Raw genomic sequence first — 16,520 nt, 5'->3', positions numbered from 1 at the left:
ATGGAGTTTACAATGTAGAGGGTCTACATTAATCAAAAACATATAAAATTACAAAGGTGTTCAGTGCTAAGTAGTGGTATGTGTTCACGTGATAATGTATAACAGTGGGTCTTACTCTGGTGAAAGAAATTAGGGAATGCTTCCCTGAGGAAGTGATGAATGAGCTGAGATCCAAAAGACAAACAGGAATTAACTAAGCGACGAAAGTACTTCAAGCCAAAGGAATAGCATGAACAAAGATTTCTATGGTGGAAGAGGCACTTTGATTCTCACTTATTTCAGACAGTTAAAGTGCAATGAGGGTAGAACACAAAGAAAGTAAAACATGGTGCAAAATGAAACTAAGAAGTAATAATAATAACCTCTATTAAATGCTTTTTAAGGTGATGTGCCAGTCATTGTTTTAATGTTTTGAGACATTAACTTTTTCAACATTCATAATTATAATATAAATAGTGACCCTAATACATAATCTCATAGGCAACAAATTTTTGTTTTAATCATAAGAGCAATTAAATGCCATTAATGTGTTTTAAGCTAGAGGTGAAACTGGGGTAGGTGGGTTGCCTTGATCAAAAAAGAGAATTCTCCCTGCCTATAAAAATGAATCAGGAAGGCCAGAGTAGCTTAGGAAGACCAGTTACGAGTCGACTGCAGTAATGCAGGTAAAAAGTGCTGATGGTAGCTTAGATTAGGAAGGTGGTAAGTGAAGTAGATAAATTTACAAGGTAGAATGACAGGATGCAGTAGTGAACTAATTTGGGGGTGGGGGGTTGCAGTTAGGGAGAGGAAGGTGTCTAAGAGGAGTTCTAGGTTACCAGCTTGGAAACCAGGGTGATGGTGGTACCTCAGATTGGATACGTTAATAAAAACATAAAGAGGAAGTTTTAACCCCTGTACTGACAAGTACTGAATAACAATAACTACAATAAAAATCCAAAAGGAGTTTCTGGTTAATTTTTTCACATATATTTACCTGCAATCCTATACAGCCATTCTTACATGGCTTAAATAAAAATAATGTTTAACTACAACTAGTGTCACATGGTGATCTTTTGAATTCTAGGATAAAATGAGAAAAGAAAAAAAATACAAGATGCCAAGAAAATGTTTTTCACATATGTAAAATTAAAAAGGAAAACTCAAGTATCATTTTCTTCCCCTGATTACTAACATCTCTGCTAGGGATTTAGCAAAGACATGGCAACTTTATATCTAATTTGTGGTCATTTAAAAACTCTGGTAAGTTTATTACAGGTTGATTCCTATATTTCTCACACAGCTAAAAAGGTTGGGGTTAACTTAAAAAAAATTCTCCCCTTATCTTTTAAATAGTTTGAATAATACACACATCATACACACACACACACTTTAAAAGTATTATTATTTATGTTTAAAAGAAAAACAGATAAAAGACCAACAAGTGATTCCTTTCCCCACATCAAGAAAAATCTGTGAAATAAGGAATAAGATAAAATAAAAGCATATAATTGGGATGTAAGTAAAAAGAGCAGGTTATTGTGATTTCAGTCAAGTCACTTGTTCTTTCTGAGCCTTAAGGTTTTTATTTAACTTTTAAAATGTGAATAATACCTACCTCCCAGGTTTGCTGTGGGAATTACATAATGGTTTTGGAAGTGTTTTATTAATTTTAAATCTCTAGAAAAATAGTAATCACTATAAATTTTAAAAAATCTAACTAAGCATATAGAATGTTCAGATCCACATTAATTATCATCTCTACTGTTTATATGATTTTCTTGAGAAGGCCAAATAAATTGAAAATAAGAAAAACATTCAGCATCTATAACACTAAATAATTATAATATATCATAAATTTAAAATTCATATAGAGCAAATAGCTCAAGTCTGAGAAACACTGCAAGCTCTGAAGAAGTTAATGTCCCATCAATCCAGCTTTTCTATAATAGAGACTGCTTTTGTTGACTATATACCTACAGATCAAAAGTACTCTACTAAGGATATAAGCTATACATTTAAAATATTTAATTAGACCTTTGCTTTTAATCTAAAACTATATAATAGTCTTAGATTAAAATGGTTTATCAGGATTTTAAAAACACTCTGAGGTAAAATAATAACAATTTAACTTGCTCTTTGCTGTATCCTTAGCTCCCAAAACAGGGCCTGTATTTTAAATAATGTTAGTTAAAATGGACATTATAGAAAAAAAAAAAAAAGCCAGTACCATTTTCAATAAAATCTAAAATCACTCCAACACTTAATGTAAAATGAAATGTATTTCCTTCCAAGTACTTAGATAGAGGGATGGCTATATAAGTCATACCAAACAAGCAAAGCACCATAAAGTGTCTGAACGTGGTTGAAAATTTTCAAGTACCTTAAAGAAAGAGCAGTCCAGCTATTTCATGTTCTATCTTAGATATATTTATGTTTAAGAATGTGAATTTTAAAATAGACCCCACTTAGTTTAATTCTATCAGAAATATATTTTAAATTGTTAAAAGCCTCTGTTTCTTAAATACTCATAAACTTTTATTTCATAATGCATGATTGAGATTCTCTCTCATGTTGCTTTCAAACTTAACAATCCCTAGAAAATAGAGTTCAAAATTTACCAGTTTTTCTTATTATAGAAGATAATATATAAGTCACATAGAACTTTAATCAAAACTAGCATTATAAATTTGACATGTGCAAACATCCACCTGTTGTGATACTACAGGAATGGTATGAAATTGTTTTATGTATGTGAAAAGAAAATTCTCTGAAAACATTCCCTTCCTTAAATAAAGGAAAGATGAAGGTAAAGAACTAATATAAATAGCATTAGTTAAAATTCTTACAGTTACAAATGCTAAATTTAGTAGGATAGTTAAATTACTCTTTTACTTCTAACAATAAATGTTTAAAGGAATGTACAAATAATGCTTTTTAAATCAGTTGGCCATATACTCTAATGTCTTGCTTTTTTACAGTTTATGCTTTTTATTTTAACATTTATGCCATCTTCTTTGTTGAAAATTATAGCTTCAACTTACACAGTTTACCCATCACTTAAAATGATTCTTTTTCACATTTTCAAGTTACTTCATAAGTGCAGTAGGGTGATGATTTTCTAGAATTTTCAAACCGAGCCATTAGATATTCATTAATTTGATTGGACTTTTTTTTACAGTAATTACATATAGATTTAAGTACATAATTTTAATAACATTTAAAATGTAAGCCTCCTTTTATTTTACATTAGCCCTAAAAGCATCTGAATCTTTGTAAATAATAGTAAATTATTAACAAATAGTGATAAATAGTGGGAACACATAGATTTTAATTTTTCTTTTTAAAAAATGCCTATAATGTAATATCAAAATTAGGAAATGACATCTTCTATTCATTAGGCAGGTAATTATTTTACAGTATGCATTGACTTCCTTATATCACACCAGTTTAAAAGAGGGTTTAAACCCCAAAACACAAAACAACCAAAAGATTGTAATGCCCGTACCTAGTATTTTCTAAACTGGCTTTGGAATAGTCACCACTTCATCACATTCTATTTCATTTTATTGTCTTTTCATGAAAAGGAAAGTCTTCCACTAACTGGAAACATCACATTATAAATATAACCACCATACTCCAGAGCTATAATTTGAGTTTCTGACTGCCACTCCTGCTATTCAACTGTCATCTTCTTTATATGATGGAGAAGAGCATCTTTTTCCAAGTGAGCCTCTGCAAGAGCTGTTTTAGCTTTAGCCAATTCCTGTTTAAGAGATTCATTCTCTTCCATGAGCTGAAATGATAAATTTGGAAAATAAGAAAACTTAACCATTTTCAGAAAACACAAACTATTTATACAGTATCAAAGGTGTGAAACATGAGTCAGTAAAATTACCCAATGCTGGTGAGGATGCACTTAAGCCGGAAACTGTTTTGCGAATTTACTTGGAAACACATACCAAGCACTTAAAAATGTTCGTAAGTTTTGACCCAGCAATTCAAAACACTAATTAACTTCTAATTTCCAAATCTAATAGTGATTTTGTTTAATTTCAATTTCTCTTAAGATGCTGCTGCCTCACCACTCCTTGCTACGCCTCTCTCCTCTTTTGCCTTTTATGCTACAGTTCTTTCTTGTTTATCCCTCTCTACTTATGGACTTTTCATCTCTTCCTCAGCTGTTTAATAACCCTTAAATTTTTCATATTCTATTAAATTCCATAATTGGTCGCCTTCTCTTATCACTGGAGCCACTCTCTTAGATGATCTCATCTACTCCTGTGGCTCCAATAACTACAGATAGCCTGATCCAGCACAAGCCTCTCTCTGGAGCCCCAGACCCACATTCTGAATATCTCATTAGACATTTTCATCTAGATGTCAATAGGTCTGCCCTCATTAAGACTCGGTTCAAGCATTTTATCCTCTTAGAACCATTCCCTAACCCCTAGTCAGGAAGATGTGATAAAACTTTCTCCACAGGAAAACACATTTACACAGATATATTAAAATAAATTCGTTCAATTTCAAAGAGTTCTCAGACCTTTTAGTACCAGCTTAAGAATGCCTGCCTTACAGACCAAGTTGGGTATTTCACTGTACTTCCCAAACTCTAGTACATATAACACATGAAACAGTATGTTCTGACTACCGTTTACATGCTTCTGTCTTTCCCACTAACCTTTGAGTTTCTTAATAGACAGGGCGTGGTATACTGTTACAATTCTATATCCTTAGCTTAGAGTTGACATCCAACAAATCCTGTTAAACAGATGAATGAACTCATTCTGTGGTTCTATCATAGAGAATTAAAATTCTGCTGGATAGAATTTGATAACAGCAAAAAATAAGAAGCAACTCAAATATTAAATGTTAAGAGGAACCTTTAGAAATGACAACACATCCACACCCATATTAATCTGCCACTAACAATAAATATGAAGCATCGACTATACTTGAATTAAAAAAACAAATAAAATACATATGCGAAGCATACGTAGTAATATGGAAGACATCTGTTAAACAATGTTAAGTAAAAAAAAATACAGTTATATACACTAGAATAGTAATTGTTTAGAAAAATTATGGAAAGAGCCTGGGAGGAAAAATTTTAAAATACTGACAGCACTGTAGGAGGTTACAATATGTTAGAGTTGTTTTAAAAAATTTTTCCAAAGTTCCGAAACATAACAATACTTTTGCAACTTAAAAATAAGACATCAAAATGAATATATCTTCCAAGAAGCCTTCGTGGATTCCAGAAACTGGCACTGTCCCACACTTACTCCTTTATCTTCCATCAGACTACAAACTCTGTGAAGGCTGGGGATGTCCATACCTTGCTCAACACTGTATCAACAGCATCTAACACAGTGCCTGGCATATAACAAGCACTCAACAAATGTTAAATAAGTAAATAATGTCTTAACTATTTAATATTTATTTTAATTGCTGAAACTGAATGAGAATGAACTAGTTTTTCCATTACCTGTTCCCTAGTAAAGTCAAAGGAGCACTCAGGAAAGTTGACTGACTGAGAAGGCCAAGGAACCTCTGGGCTCGTCTGAGTGGCTTGAGTGACACTGTGTTGTTTTTTCAGATCACACCTTCCACTGGTAAGCAGCACTGAATCACTTTTGACATCTTCTTTCAAATCATTCCTAGTGTTAAGCATCTGAGAATCTAATACAACAAATAAATACTCAGATAACATTAAGTTCTCTTGTGAAAAACTAACTTAAAAATGAGTATCTCTATTAGTAGGAAGACATTACGAAACAGGAAGACAAAGAGTCAATAAAACAAAAAAGCTCATTCATTGAAAAGATGAACAAAATCAAAACCAAAAGCTCATCTGTTGAAAAGATGAATAAAATTGATAAAACCTTAGTTAGATGGACCAAAAAATAAAAAAGGAAACAAATTATTAGAATCAGAAATGGAAGAGGGGATGTTACTATCAACCTAACAGAAATAAAAATACTTGTAAAGGAATACTGTGAAGAACTGTATACCAATAAATTAGATAGCTTAGATGAAATAGAAAAATTCCTACAAAGACACAAGCTACCAAAATAGACACAAATACAACAGGTAAAGAGATTAAATCAGTAATCAAAAACAAGTGATGGTGCTTCAGGTATAGCCAGATACTGAAATTCATATGATGTCCTCAGGAGTGTCAATTTAGGAACCTGACTCTCTCTACTTCTCAGGTCCAGTTTTCTTCTCTTCTGGGTTAGTTCAGTCATATGATGGCAAACGTAGACTCTGGTGACCCCAAACAAGTAAGTTCTACAGCCTGTGACCCCTTCTCTCTCAGTGTCCTTTCAATTCACAAAAAAAGACTCAGAATGCTTGGGTCACAGTCCATTCATGTATCACTCAGTGTCCCAAGGGCTGAAATCTTTTGATTGGCCCTGCTGGGTCCCATCTCCATTTTTGTGATAGGGTCATATGATTGCTAAGTCCACCAAAATCACATGCAACAGTCATGATAGAAAGGCAGTTCACCATATCAAATTATACTGAGCAGACAAAAGAGTAATACTGCTCAAAATAATTTTTCCCCTTAAAAAGATTTCCAGGGCTTCCCTGGTGGTGCAGTGGTTGAGAGTCTGCCTGCCGATTCAGGGGACACGGGTTCGTGCCCCGGTCCGGGAGGATCCCACATGCCGCGGAGCAGTTGGGCCCTTGAGCCATGGCCGCTGAGCCTGTGCGTCCGGAGCCTGTGCTCCACAACAGGAGAGGCCACAACAGTGAGAGTCCCGTGTACCGCCAAAAAAAAAAAAAAAAAAAATTTCCAGAAGGGGTTAGCTAAGTCAAAGAACAAAAATATTTTTTAAAGCTTCTGTTCATATTGCCAAATTACCCTCCATAATGGTTCTATCAATTTTACCCCATTCTGTATATAAAAAAAATGGAATAGTTCCATTAACATGGATAAATGACATCAAGTTGAGTTTTGGTTTGTTCTTGGGTTCATTATATTACAGTGGTCTCAAATCAGAAACTACTTTTTACAATATTGTCCTGTACTGATTATGTTTTTAGTAGTATTAACTAAGAAAAAAACTACAAAAACTGTTGTATTGATTCAGACTAGCATACAATTCAGCTTGGCAGTGACTGTAAGAGAAATCCTAAAGTACTATGCCATGGAAAAGCCAAATTCTCCACTCTTTCAACCTCAAAAAATTAATAACACCCCTAAAATTCTACTTGATTACAAATTTATAACATACTTTTGTTTTTCAAACTTTTAGAGGAGCAAAACTCTTCTTTTAAATGAAATCTGACATAGAATGCTAATATGAACTAAAAAAAAGCTGACTTACATAGGCTGTAGTGAGGAAAACAGAGGGCCCAAGACCCATTTTATTTAGCCTATATCTCACTACTCATGAGATCTTAAGAATAATGAAAAAACCACTGACCAAACAATTCTGAAACCCATTTTATTTCGATCACTGGCAGGTGGAATGAGGAGAGAAAAGGGAAGGAGAGGGAAAGAAGAGGAGAGGAAGAAATATGGGAAGAGAAAAAGAAGGAATGAAATAGAGGAGGAGGGAGGAGAGAGAGCTAGAGAGTGGAGGAGACAGAGGAGTGAGGATGGGAAAAGAGGAAGAGGGATGTAGCTGTAACTGGAGATAAAGACGGAGAGTTAACGTTGAGTCTGTTTTGCATATACACTCATTTGTAGTACCTAAATTTTAGATTCCACATATAAGTGAAATCATTAGTATTTCTTTTTCTCTGTCTGACTTATTTCACTAAGCTTAATATTCTCTAGGTACACTCGTGTTGCTGTAAATGGCAGAATTCATTCTTTTTTATGGTTGAGTAATATTCCACAGTGTGTGTGTTTTTTTATATATATATATCTTATATCTTCTTTATCCATTTGGGTTGCTTCCATATCTTGGCTACTGTAAAGAGTGCTGCTCTGAACAGAAACAGACTCAAAGATACAGAAAACAAACTAGTGGTTACCAAAAGGGAGAAGAAAGCAGGGAGGGGCAAATGAGGAATATGAGACTAAGAGATACAAACTACTAGGTATAAAATAGATTAAAATAGATAAACAACAAGGATATATTGTATAGCACAGAGAAGTACAGGCATTATCTTATAATAAGTTTTAATGGAGTATAATCTATAAAAATACTGAATCACTATACTGTACACCTGAAACTAATATAATATTGTGAATCAACAATACTTCAATTAGAAAAAAAAAGAGGGAGAGATAAGTAGGGAGGAGCAGGTAGGAAGGGAAAATGAAGAGATAAGAAGGGGAGGAATGAGGAGGAAGAGGCAGAAAGAAACAAGTGTAAAGATGGGAGGGACTGGAAAGGGATAGGAAAGGAGAGAACCTGTAACTGACAAGGGTAATTGGAGTCTATTACTATAGAAAGACATATTTCCTTTTATTTACTTTAAAAGAGCTTCTTTCTAGTTTTTTGTTTTTTTTTTACGGTACGCGGGACTTTCACTGTTGTGGCCTCTCCCGTTGCGGAGCACAGGCTCCGGACGCACAGGCTCAGCGGCCATGGCTCACGGGTCTAGCCGCTTCACGGCATGTGGGATCCTCCCGGACCGGGGCACGAACCCGTGTCCCCTGCATCGGCAGGCAGACTCTCAACCACTGCGCCACCAGGGAAGCCCTTCTTTCTAGTTTTTAAGACAAATTTTGATGAACAAATCCATGCCCCTCATGGATGAAATGTGCACCTTACGACAATGTACACTTTTCCCCTCGCATAGGCTCTGCTAGTTACTTTCTAGATCTTGTACCTTGGACAAGCCATTCAACTTATCTAAACTTTAATTTCTTCATTTGCAAAAAGGAGATGATAAGAATACTTGTCTTAATTATCTCAAAGGGTTATGGTAAGAATTAAGTGAGTCAATATTTAATGTAAAAGAACTTTACAAACTGGAAAGCATTATTCAAATATTAATTGCTATTAGTACCACAGCAGGTGTTCAATAAATATTTGACTTTAAATCGAGGTTTTAACAGTTCTCTGTTTATTCAGATAGAAGATGTCTATTCATTTGTCTTCTCTGAGTGTCATACAGGCACTCTTCCGAGTTTAGGTTTTACACTACTCCTTAGGTTTAGTAATTTAAAAATTCTTCCCTCATTCCCAGTGAGGAAGTATTATGGCAATGATTCTAAGGCTGTATATGGCAAAGAGTTGTTCATCACAGACTGTTAAATATACAATGCCCCATCCTACCCCCAACATTCCAATATAATCTATTGGGAGGTACTCCCTCACAACACTTTTGCTGGGAGTCAATGCCACAATGGCCACTCTCTCAGATGGGAGTATGCCAGGTCCTAGGTGTGTTGGGTGCAAGACATGTTGAGAGACAGGACACTACTATTAAAATTAATTAACAGCAAATGGCATAGGATATACACACATACTATATATATATATATATATATATATATACACACACACACACACACACACACACAAACACATACACAACAAACATTTTGTCTTTTTCTCTTATAATAGTGTTATTAAGTTACTCAATTAGTCATATTTCACTGGAGCAACAAGAAATTGTAGTATACCTTTGTAATTTTCTGAAAAATTATTTTAACTTTCTCTGTACTGAAAAATTAGTCTTTCCCAAGAAGTGTGGAGTACTATGATAAGTGGCAATAAATAAATAAATAAAAACAAAAAACCATCTATTCCTTTATGATGAACTTTATTTAATCACATCCAGAGCAGCTGCAAGTATACCTCATAGTACACTAAAAGAACAGGAAGGAGTAAAGAAAAATATTAGGTAAGCTGCTATTATCACAGCAACAAACACTTAAAACTAATTTTTGAAACACCTACTAGTCAGATTATTCTGAATGTTCCTGTTTGCTAAATAAATTTGTTTTAAGGGAGAAAAACTCAGCATACCTCAAATTTTCCTTCCTTATTTTTCTTTTTTGGCTGTGCCACGTGGCTTGCAGGATCTCAGTTCCCCAACCAGGGATTGAACCTGGGCCACGCAGTGAAAGCACCGAATCCTAATCAATAGACCACCAGGGAATGGCCATACCTGAAAATTTCTTAAAGAGCTACTTGAGAAAGTAGGGCCATTCAAATTATTTACCCAAAGTGCTTCAAAATTCTAAGAAGCAAATAAAACTGTTAAATACTTGTTTATCATGGCTAATATATTAATTTGAGTCGTATTTATGATACATTATCATACAAGCTTTATGTGCAGTACATTAGACTACGTATTACGTACATCATACACCAAAGACCCTCATGCAATTCATTTCCACATGATAAGAAAAATAACATAATGTAATCTGCTTCATGATATTGCTCTTAGGAATACACTGATATAAAACATGAGACACTCTGTATAAAACAAGGCATACTTGCTTATGCTTAAAACATGTTGTTCTTTCCAGAGACAATGGAAAACTAAAATAAATTGTCTTAAATTTTGTACAATGTTAATATCCTGAATAACACAACAAAATTTTCCATCGTCTCAATGAGCTTTTGAAAGGTACATCAACAATTTACAGGACTTCCCTGGTGGCGCAGTGGTTAAGAATCCGCCTGCCAATGCAGGGGACACGGGTTCAAGCCCTGGTCCGGGAAAATCCCACATGCCGCAGAGCAACTAGGCCCGTGCGCCACAACTACTGAGCCTGTGCTCTAGAGTCTGCGAGCCACAACTACTGAGCCTGCGTGCCACAACTACTGAAGGCTGTACACCTAGAGCCCGTGGTCTGCAACAAAAGAAGCTACTGCAATGAGATGCCTGCGCACAGCAACAAAGAGTAGCCCCCAATGCCCACAACTAGAGAAAGACTGTGCACAGCAACGAAGACCCAACACAGCCAAAAATAAATAATATTTTTTTTAAAAAGTAATGCTTAAAAAGAATATTTTATATACATGAGTACTGCTGCTAAATTTAAATAATACCCTGAGTTTTGATGCCCACTTAAAGAAAATCTAGCATATGCTTTTCTCTAACATTTCATCACTACCTAAATGGCTTTGCTGAAAAGATCCAAGTGTCACTGTAAAAACATGAAATAAAAAAATTATATTCCTAAAATGTAAAACATTTGATAAGGAGCAAGAGTTTTCAAAAATGTAAGAAATGAAGTGTATAAATATGTGACATATTCTGAAAAGATAAATATGTGATTTTTTTTTTGGCCATACCACAGGGCATGTGGGATCTTAGTTCCCCGAGAGATCGAACCTGCGCCCCCTGCAAAGGAAGTGCAGAGTCTTAACCAATGGACCGCCAGGAGTCCCTCATATGTGATTTTTTTTTAACCCATACAACTTTAAAGACAAATCCAAATGGAGTTTCCATATTGAAATGATCTTCTTGCAAATATATGCCCTTGCTGTATCAGTGATTCACTTTTGCCTTAGCTACTACATTAAAATACAGTTCACAATTGGTAAAATATGTATTGATATTTCACTAATTGTAAAATATAGATAAGAAATATAGGGGAAAATATAGAGAAAATTTTTTCAAAGCACCTTGATTTTGTTAGTTTTTACTCATTAAATTGATGTTTATTTAATTCTTTATTTCTCCATTATGTGTATGCAAGTGGATATTTTTCTTTAGATATTATAAAACTCTCATTTAAAAGAAATATTTGTTTTTGTTTTCTTTAGCAAATAGTAATTAATCTCACTCAGTTGGCAATAAATCCCCAACAGTTAGAGCAAGGATTGTTTTAAATTTTGTCAAGTATAGATATTTTATTTGGGACTTCCCTGGTGGTGCAGTGGTTAAGAATCCACCTGCCAATGCAGGGGACACAGGTTAGAGCCCTGGTCTGGGAAGATCCCACATGCTGCGGAGCAACTAAGCCCGTGCGCCACAACTACTGAGCCTGTGTGTCACAGCTACTGAAGCCCGTGCGCTTAGAGCCCGTGCTCTGCAACGAGAAGCTCACGCACTGCAACGAAGAGTAGCCCCCACACTGCAACAAAGACCCAATGCAGCCAAAAATAAAATTAATTAATTAATTTAAAAAATATTTTATTTTCTGCTACATTTTTATGTCAATGACAAACTTTATTGCACTGATATCAGAGAAATGGTCTGCATGAACTTTATGTTTTGGAATCTGTTGATATTTTCTTTGAGACTGAATTAATAGAGAAGTTTTATGGGTATTTGAAATTACCCATTTGTTGAATTCAAATATATATATATATATACATACACATACACACACACACATATTTATATTTATGTATCTATACTTGTACTCTGAGAGGCACGTAAAAGTTTCTCTATGATTATAGCATCTCAATGTGATATGATTCCATTTCTCTTTACTTCAAATAGGTTTGCTTTATATTTTTCAGTTATGTTGTTAGATGGATAAAGGTTTATGACTGAGGTATGTTTTGGGGTATCTTTAATCAATAAGAAATCTCTCTCTGAGGCCAATGACTTTAAGAGGCACCTCAAAAGAAGATATATAGATGGCAAATCAGCATACGAAAAGACACGTACATCATATGTCATCAGGGAAATGCAAATTAAAACAACAGCATACCACTACACACCTATTTAGAACAGCCAAAATCCAGAACATTGACAACACCAAATGTTAGTGAGAACATAGAGCAACAAGAAATCTCATCCACAGCTGGTAAGAATGTAAAATAGTACAGCCATTTTCTTACAAAACTAAACGTACTCTTAACCATAAGATCCAGCAATCACACTCCTTGGTATCTACCCAAAGGAGCTGAAAACTTAATGTCTACACAAACACCTGCATGTGAATGTGTACAGCAGTTTTATTCATAACTGCCAAAATATGGAAGCAACCAAGATGCCCTTCAGTAGGTGAAATAAACTGTGGAACATTCAGACAATGGAATATTATTTGGCTCTAAAAGGAAATGAGCTATTAAGCCTTGAAAAGTCATGGAGAAACCTTAAATCATATAACTAAGTGAAAGGAGCCAATCTGAGGGCTTCCCTGGTGGCGCAGTGGTTGAGAGTCCGCCTGCCGATGCAGGGGACACGGGTTCATGCCCCAGTCTGGGAAGACCCCACATGCCGCGGAGCGGCTTGGCCCGTGAGCCATGGCCGCTGAGCCTGCACATCCGGAGCCTGTGCTCCGCAACAGGAGAGGCCACAACAGTAAGAGGCCCGCGTACCGCAAAAAAAAAAAAGAAGCCAATCTGAGACAGCTACATACTGTATGATTCAGGTCTGACTCTGGATATCTCTTGAAGGTAGAGCTGATAGATTTTAGGTGACCTACTATTTTTAAATTCAAAGATCAGGTTTTTAATTTTCAAGGACTTCTAACTGGTTATTTTACATAAAAGCTTGTTCTTGTTTTGAGTTCAAAATCCTATCATCTGTCTGAGGATATTAATTATATTTCTTTAAAAGTCTCAACTTTTCTTCAGCACTCTGAAGCACTGGAACACTCTGTTCTGGTTTTGTGTAAGACAGACCTGCAGTTTGGGGATCTAAAGCATCTGGGAGCAAGAGCCATACAGCAAACCTAACTTCTCACACCTGAGCTATCTTCACCTGAGCTTTTATCAGTAATGAAGATGACATTTTGATCTTTGTTGGCCCGACTTCTATGTTTGCTGTAGCTGTTCCCCAGCTCCAGAGAGAAGGACTCTTCAGTCAAGAGTGCCCCACAAACTGCTTCTACCTCAGCAATAGTCTTCTCTTTCATGGTTTCTGGCTACAGATTTTTCTGGTTTGTCTCTTATCAGTCCCTCACATTTCACCCTCAAGTAGCTACTAACAAAGTGAGGACTAGAATACCTAGGTCTACCAACTCAAGCTCTTTCCACTACTCCACACTACCTTAGAAGACACAGCCCTTACATTAGAGACCTTAGAAATCTTGCTAGAATGGAGATACAAGCACTGAAACAGAACTAAATACATAGCAATATACTATAAGTAACTAAGGTACGGAGAATAAGTACTCAAGAATTTTAAGAAGTCACATCAAGTTATAGAGAAGGGTTCATTGAAAAGGAGAAGATTGAGATAACCCTGGAAGGACTTCATTCAAAACACCTTTGTAGAATAGATACTAAATCAATTATAGATGAGTTATTCCTGAGCTAGAGGTTCATACATGGATGATATTTTATCACAATGTACTCACAGTGTCCCTAAATCATCTACTACTACATATGCATACACATATAAAATAGTATACAAAAAGTATGAGTGAAAAAAAAACAATCAGCATACTAATAATGACATATTTCAGTTAAATGTTCACTTAAACTGTTTTCATATATACCTCTGATATGAAAAGAGCCATCATCATTTCTCTCTACCACAAGATGATCAATATGAACAGTTACAGGAGCTGGTTCAAAGGATACTGTATTACTACGAGGACTGTCATCCTACAGGAAAGATAAATAGTATTGGCATGTTGTTATTAAAGTAAAAGATAAAATTAATCATCTTCAATTAATCATTTTCTTAAACATTACTTCAGCCAATAATATTCTTAATGAGTTTGAAATATATCTTTAACACGCTTTAGTTCATACAGTGAGAAAACTGCTCATTTTATTTTGATATTTTCTAAGTTCTATGAAAAATCTCTACACCATCACCACAAAGACCAACCAGTTCATATTTCTAGACATGAATCAAAGTCCAGGTAGGCAAAGTGAACATTTATAACATGAAAATATAAAAATATTTGTTAACATACTTTTAAATTTATTTTTGTGTTAGAAACTTGTATCTTCATTGGCATCACTGTTGCAACAGTTTCATCTTCCAAAAAATGTTGAATATTCATAAGAGAAGATATAAGAAACTCAGTGCTAAAGTTTTCTATATGGCACTGCAGAAAGCCATTCTTTTCTGCAAGCAAAGAGTGTATTACAGCACCAGGCCCACTTTCAAATCTCAGAGTAATCTCAGGAGAGGATTTAGAATGAATTACAGCTTTATGATCTGAACCTATGAAAAAAGAACAAATAAAAATTATAACTTTGTAGTACTACTCAGAAATGTCACTCTCAATTACCAGTCATTATTGTCACTTTGTACAATGTTAAAGCAATAATAAACTTTTAATATTTACTCTTAATTTAAGATATATACAGTACATATACCACATGTACCCCACCTTAATTTTCCTAATTTTCATTTTTATAGACAATCTTCTGCAATAACGCTGTCTTGTCTATACTTTTCTAAAATATTTATTTATTTATTTATGCCTGCGTTGGGTCTTCGTTGGTGTGCATGGGCTTTCTCTAGCTGCGGCGAGCAGGGAGCAGGGGCTACTCGTCGTTATGCTGTGCAGGCTTCTCACTGCGACGGCTTCTCTTGTTGCGGAGCACGGGCTCTAGGCATGCGGGCTTCAGTACTTGCGGCACACAGGCTTAGGTGCTCCACGGCATGTGGGATCTTCCTGGAGCAGGGCTCAAACCCGTGTCCCCTGCATTGGCAGGCAGATTCTTAACCATTGTGCCACCAGGAAAGCCCTGTCTTCTCTATACTTTTATATATATTTTTATTTTTTGGTAACATGGAAAAACATGCTGTGAGATAAATCTGATGATGCATAACTCAGATATTTTGAGTGTGTCTGAGTGTGTACATATCTATACATTTATTATATAATGGACAACTGTGATGAAGAAACAGTCATGGCATTTAAAGTGACTCAAGTCATTTCTCAAGTAGTGATAAAAGCCTGAAGTTTTGTACATTCTTCATTAAAATTGGGCCCTTAAATAACTGGAAAGGTAAATAGAGAAGACCCCATTAACATGTTACTACTAGAAGACAATTTTGAAACTAAAATTATAGCAAAGGAAATATATTTATATTTATGTTTATATTTATATTTACATTTATTTATGCCTTGGTCTTGCTCCAAAAAAGAATTTGAGGTGGCTTACAGAGCTATAAATACTCAAGTTCAAAACAAATTTCTTTAATTTCAATAAACACCCATAAAATATCTTTAAAAATAAAAGTTCCTAGTGGAACGACTTAAGTGAATTGGCGCTCATGGTAACTATTTTATTTTACATTACCTAGCTCTAAAAAGAATAGGAGAAAACATGCACATGGTATAATCAGATTAAAAAAATAAGTAGGGGAGAGAGCGGGAAGATGGCAGAAGAGTAAGACGCCGAGATCACCTTCCTCCCCACAGATACATCAGAAAAACATCTACACGTGGAACAACTCCTACAGAACACCTACTGAACACCAGTAGAAGACCTCAGACCTCCCAAAAGACAAGAAACTCCCTACGTACCTGGTTAGGGCAAAAGAAAAAAGAATAAACAGAGACAAAAGAACAGGGACACGACCTGCACCAGTGGGAGGGAGATGTGAAGGAGGAAAGGTTTCCACACACTAGGAAGCCCCTTCGCGGGCGGACACTGTGGGTGGCAGAGGGGGAAGCTTCGGTGCCGCGGAGGAGAGCACAGCAACAGGGGTGCGCAGGGAAAAGTGGAGAGATTCCCGCATAG

At 35.4% G+C, this 16,520-nt stretch overlaps 1 protein-coding gene across 1 annotated transcript in view; it reads right to left on the bottom strand.

Annotated features, from left to right (window-relative positions):
- Positions 1 to 3,655: 3,655 nt before the first annotated feature.
- Positions 3,656 to 16,520, bottom strand: part of BLTP3B (bridge-like lipid transfer protein family member 3B) — a 100,824-nt gene continuing 87,959 nt past the window's right edge. The window contains exons 18-21 of the mRNA XM_065887279.1: positions 14,735 to 14,988; positions 14,309 to 14,417; positions 5,471 to 5,664; positions 3,656 to 3,775 (exon numbers count right to left, since the gene is read on the bottom strand). Coding sequence (XP_065743351.1) covers positions 3,656 to 3,775; positions 5,471 to 5,664; positions 14,309 to 14,417; positions 14,735 to 14,988 — 677 coding nt within the window. The remainder of the gene's footprint in view (positions 3,776 to 5,470; positions 5,665 to 14,308; positions 14,418 to 14,734; positions 14,989 to 16,520) is intronic.

This window comes from Phocoena phocoena, chromosome 11, assembly GCF_963924675.1.
Source record: "Phocoena phocoena chromosome 11, mPhoPho1.1, whole genome shotgun sequence".
NCBI lineage: Eukaryota > Metazoa > Chordata > Mammalia > Artiodactyla > Phocoenidae > Phocoena > Phocoena phocoena.
Note: the sequence above shows the minus strand (reverse complement) of the source record. Positions and strands in the feature narration are given on the sequence as shown.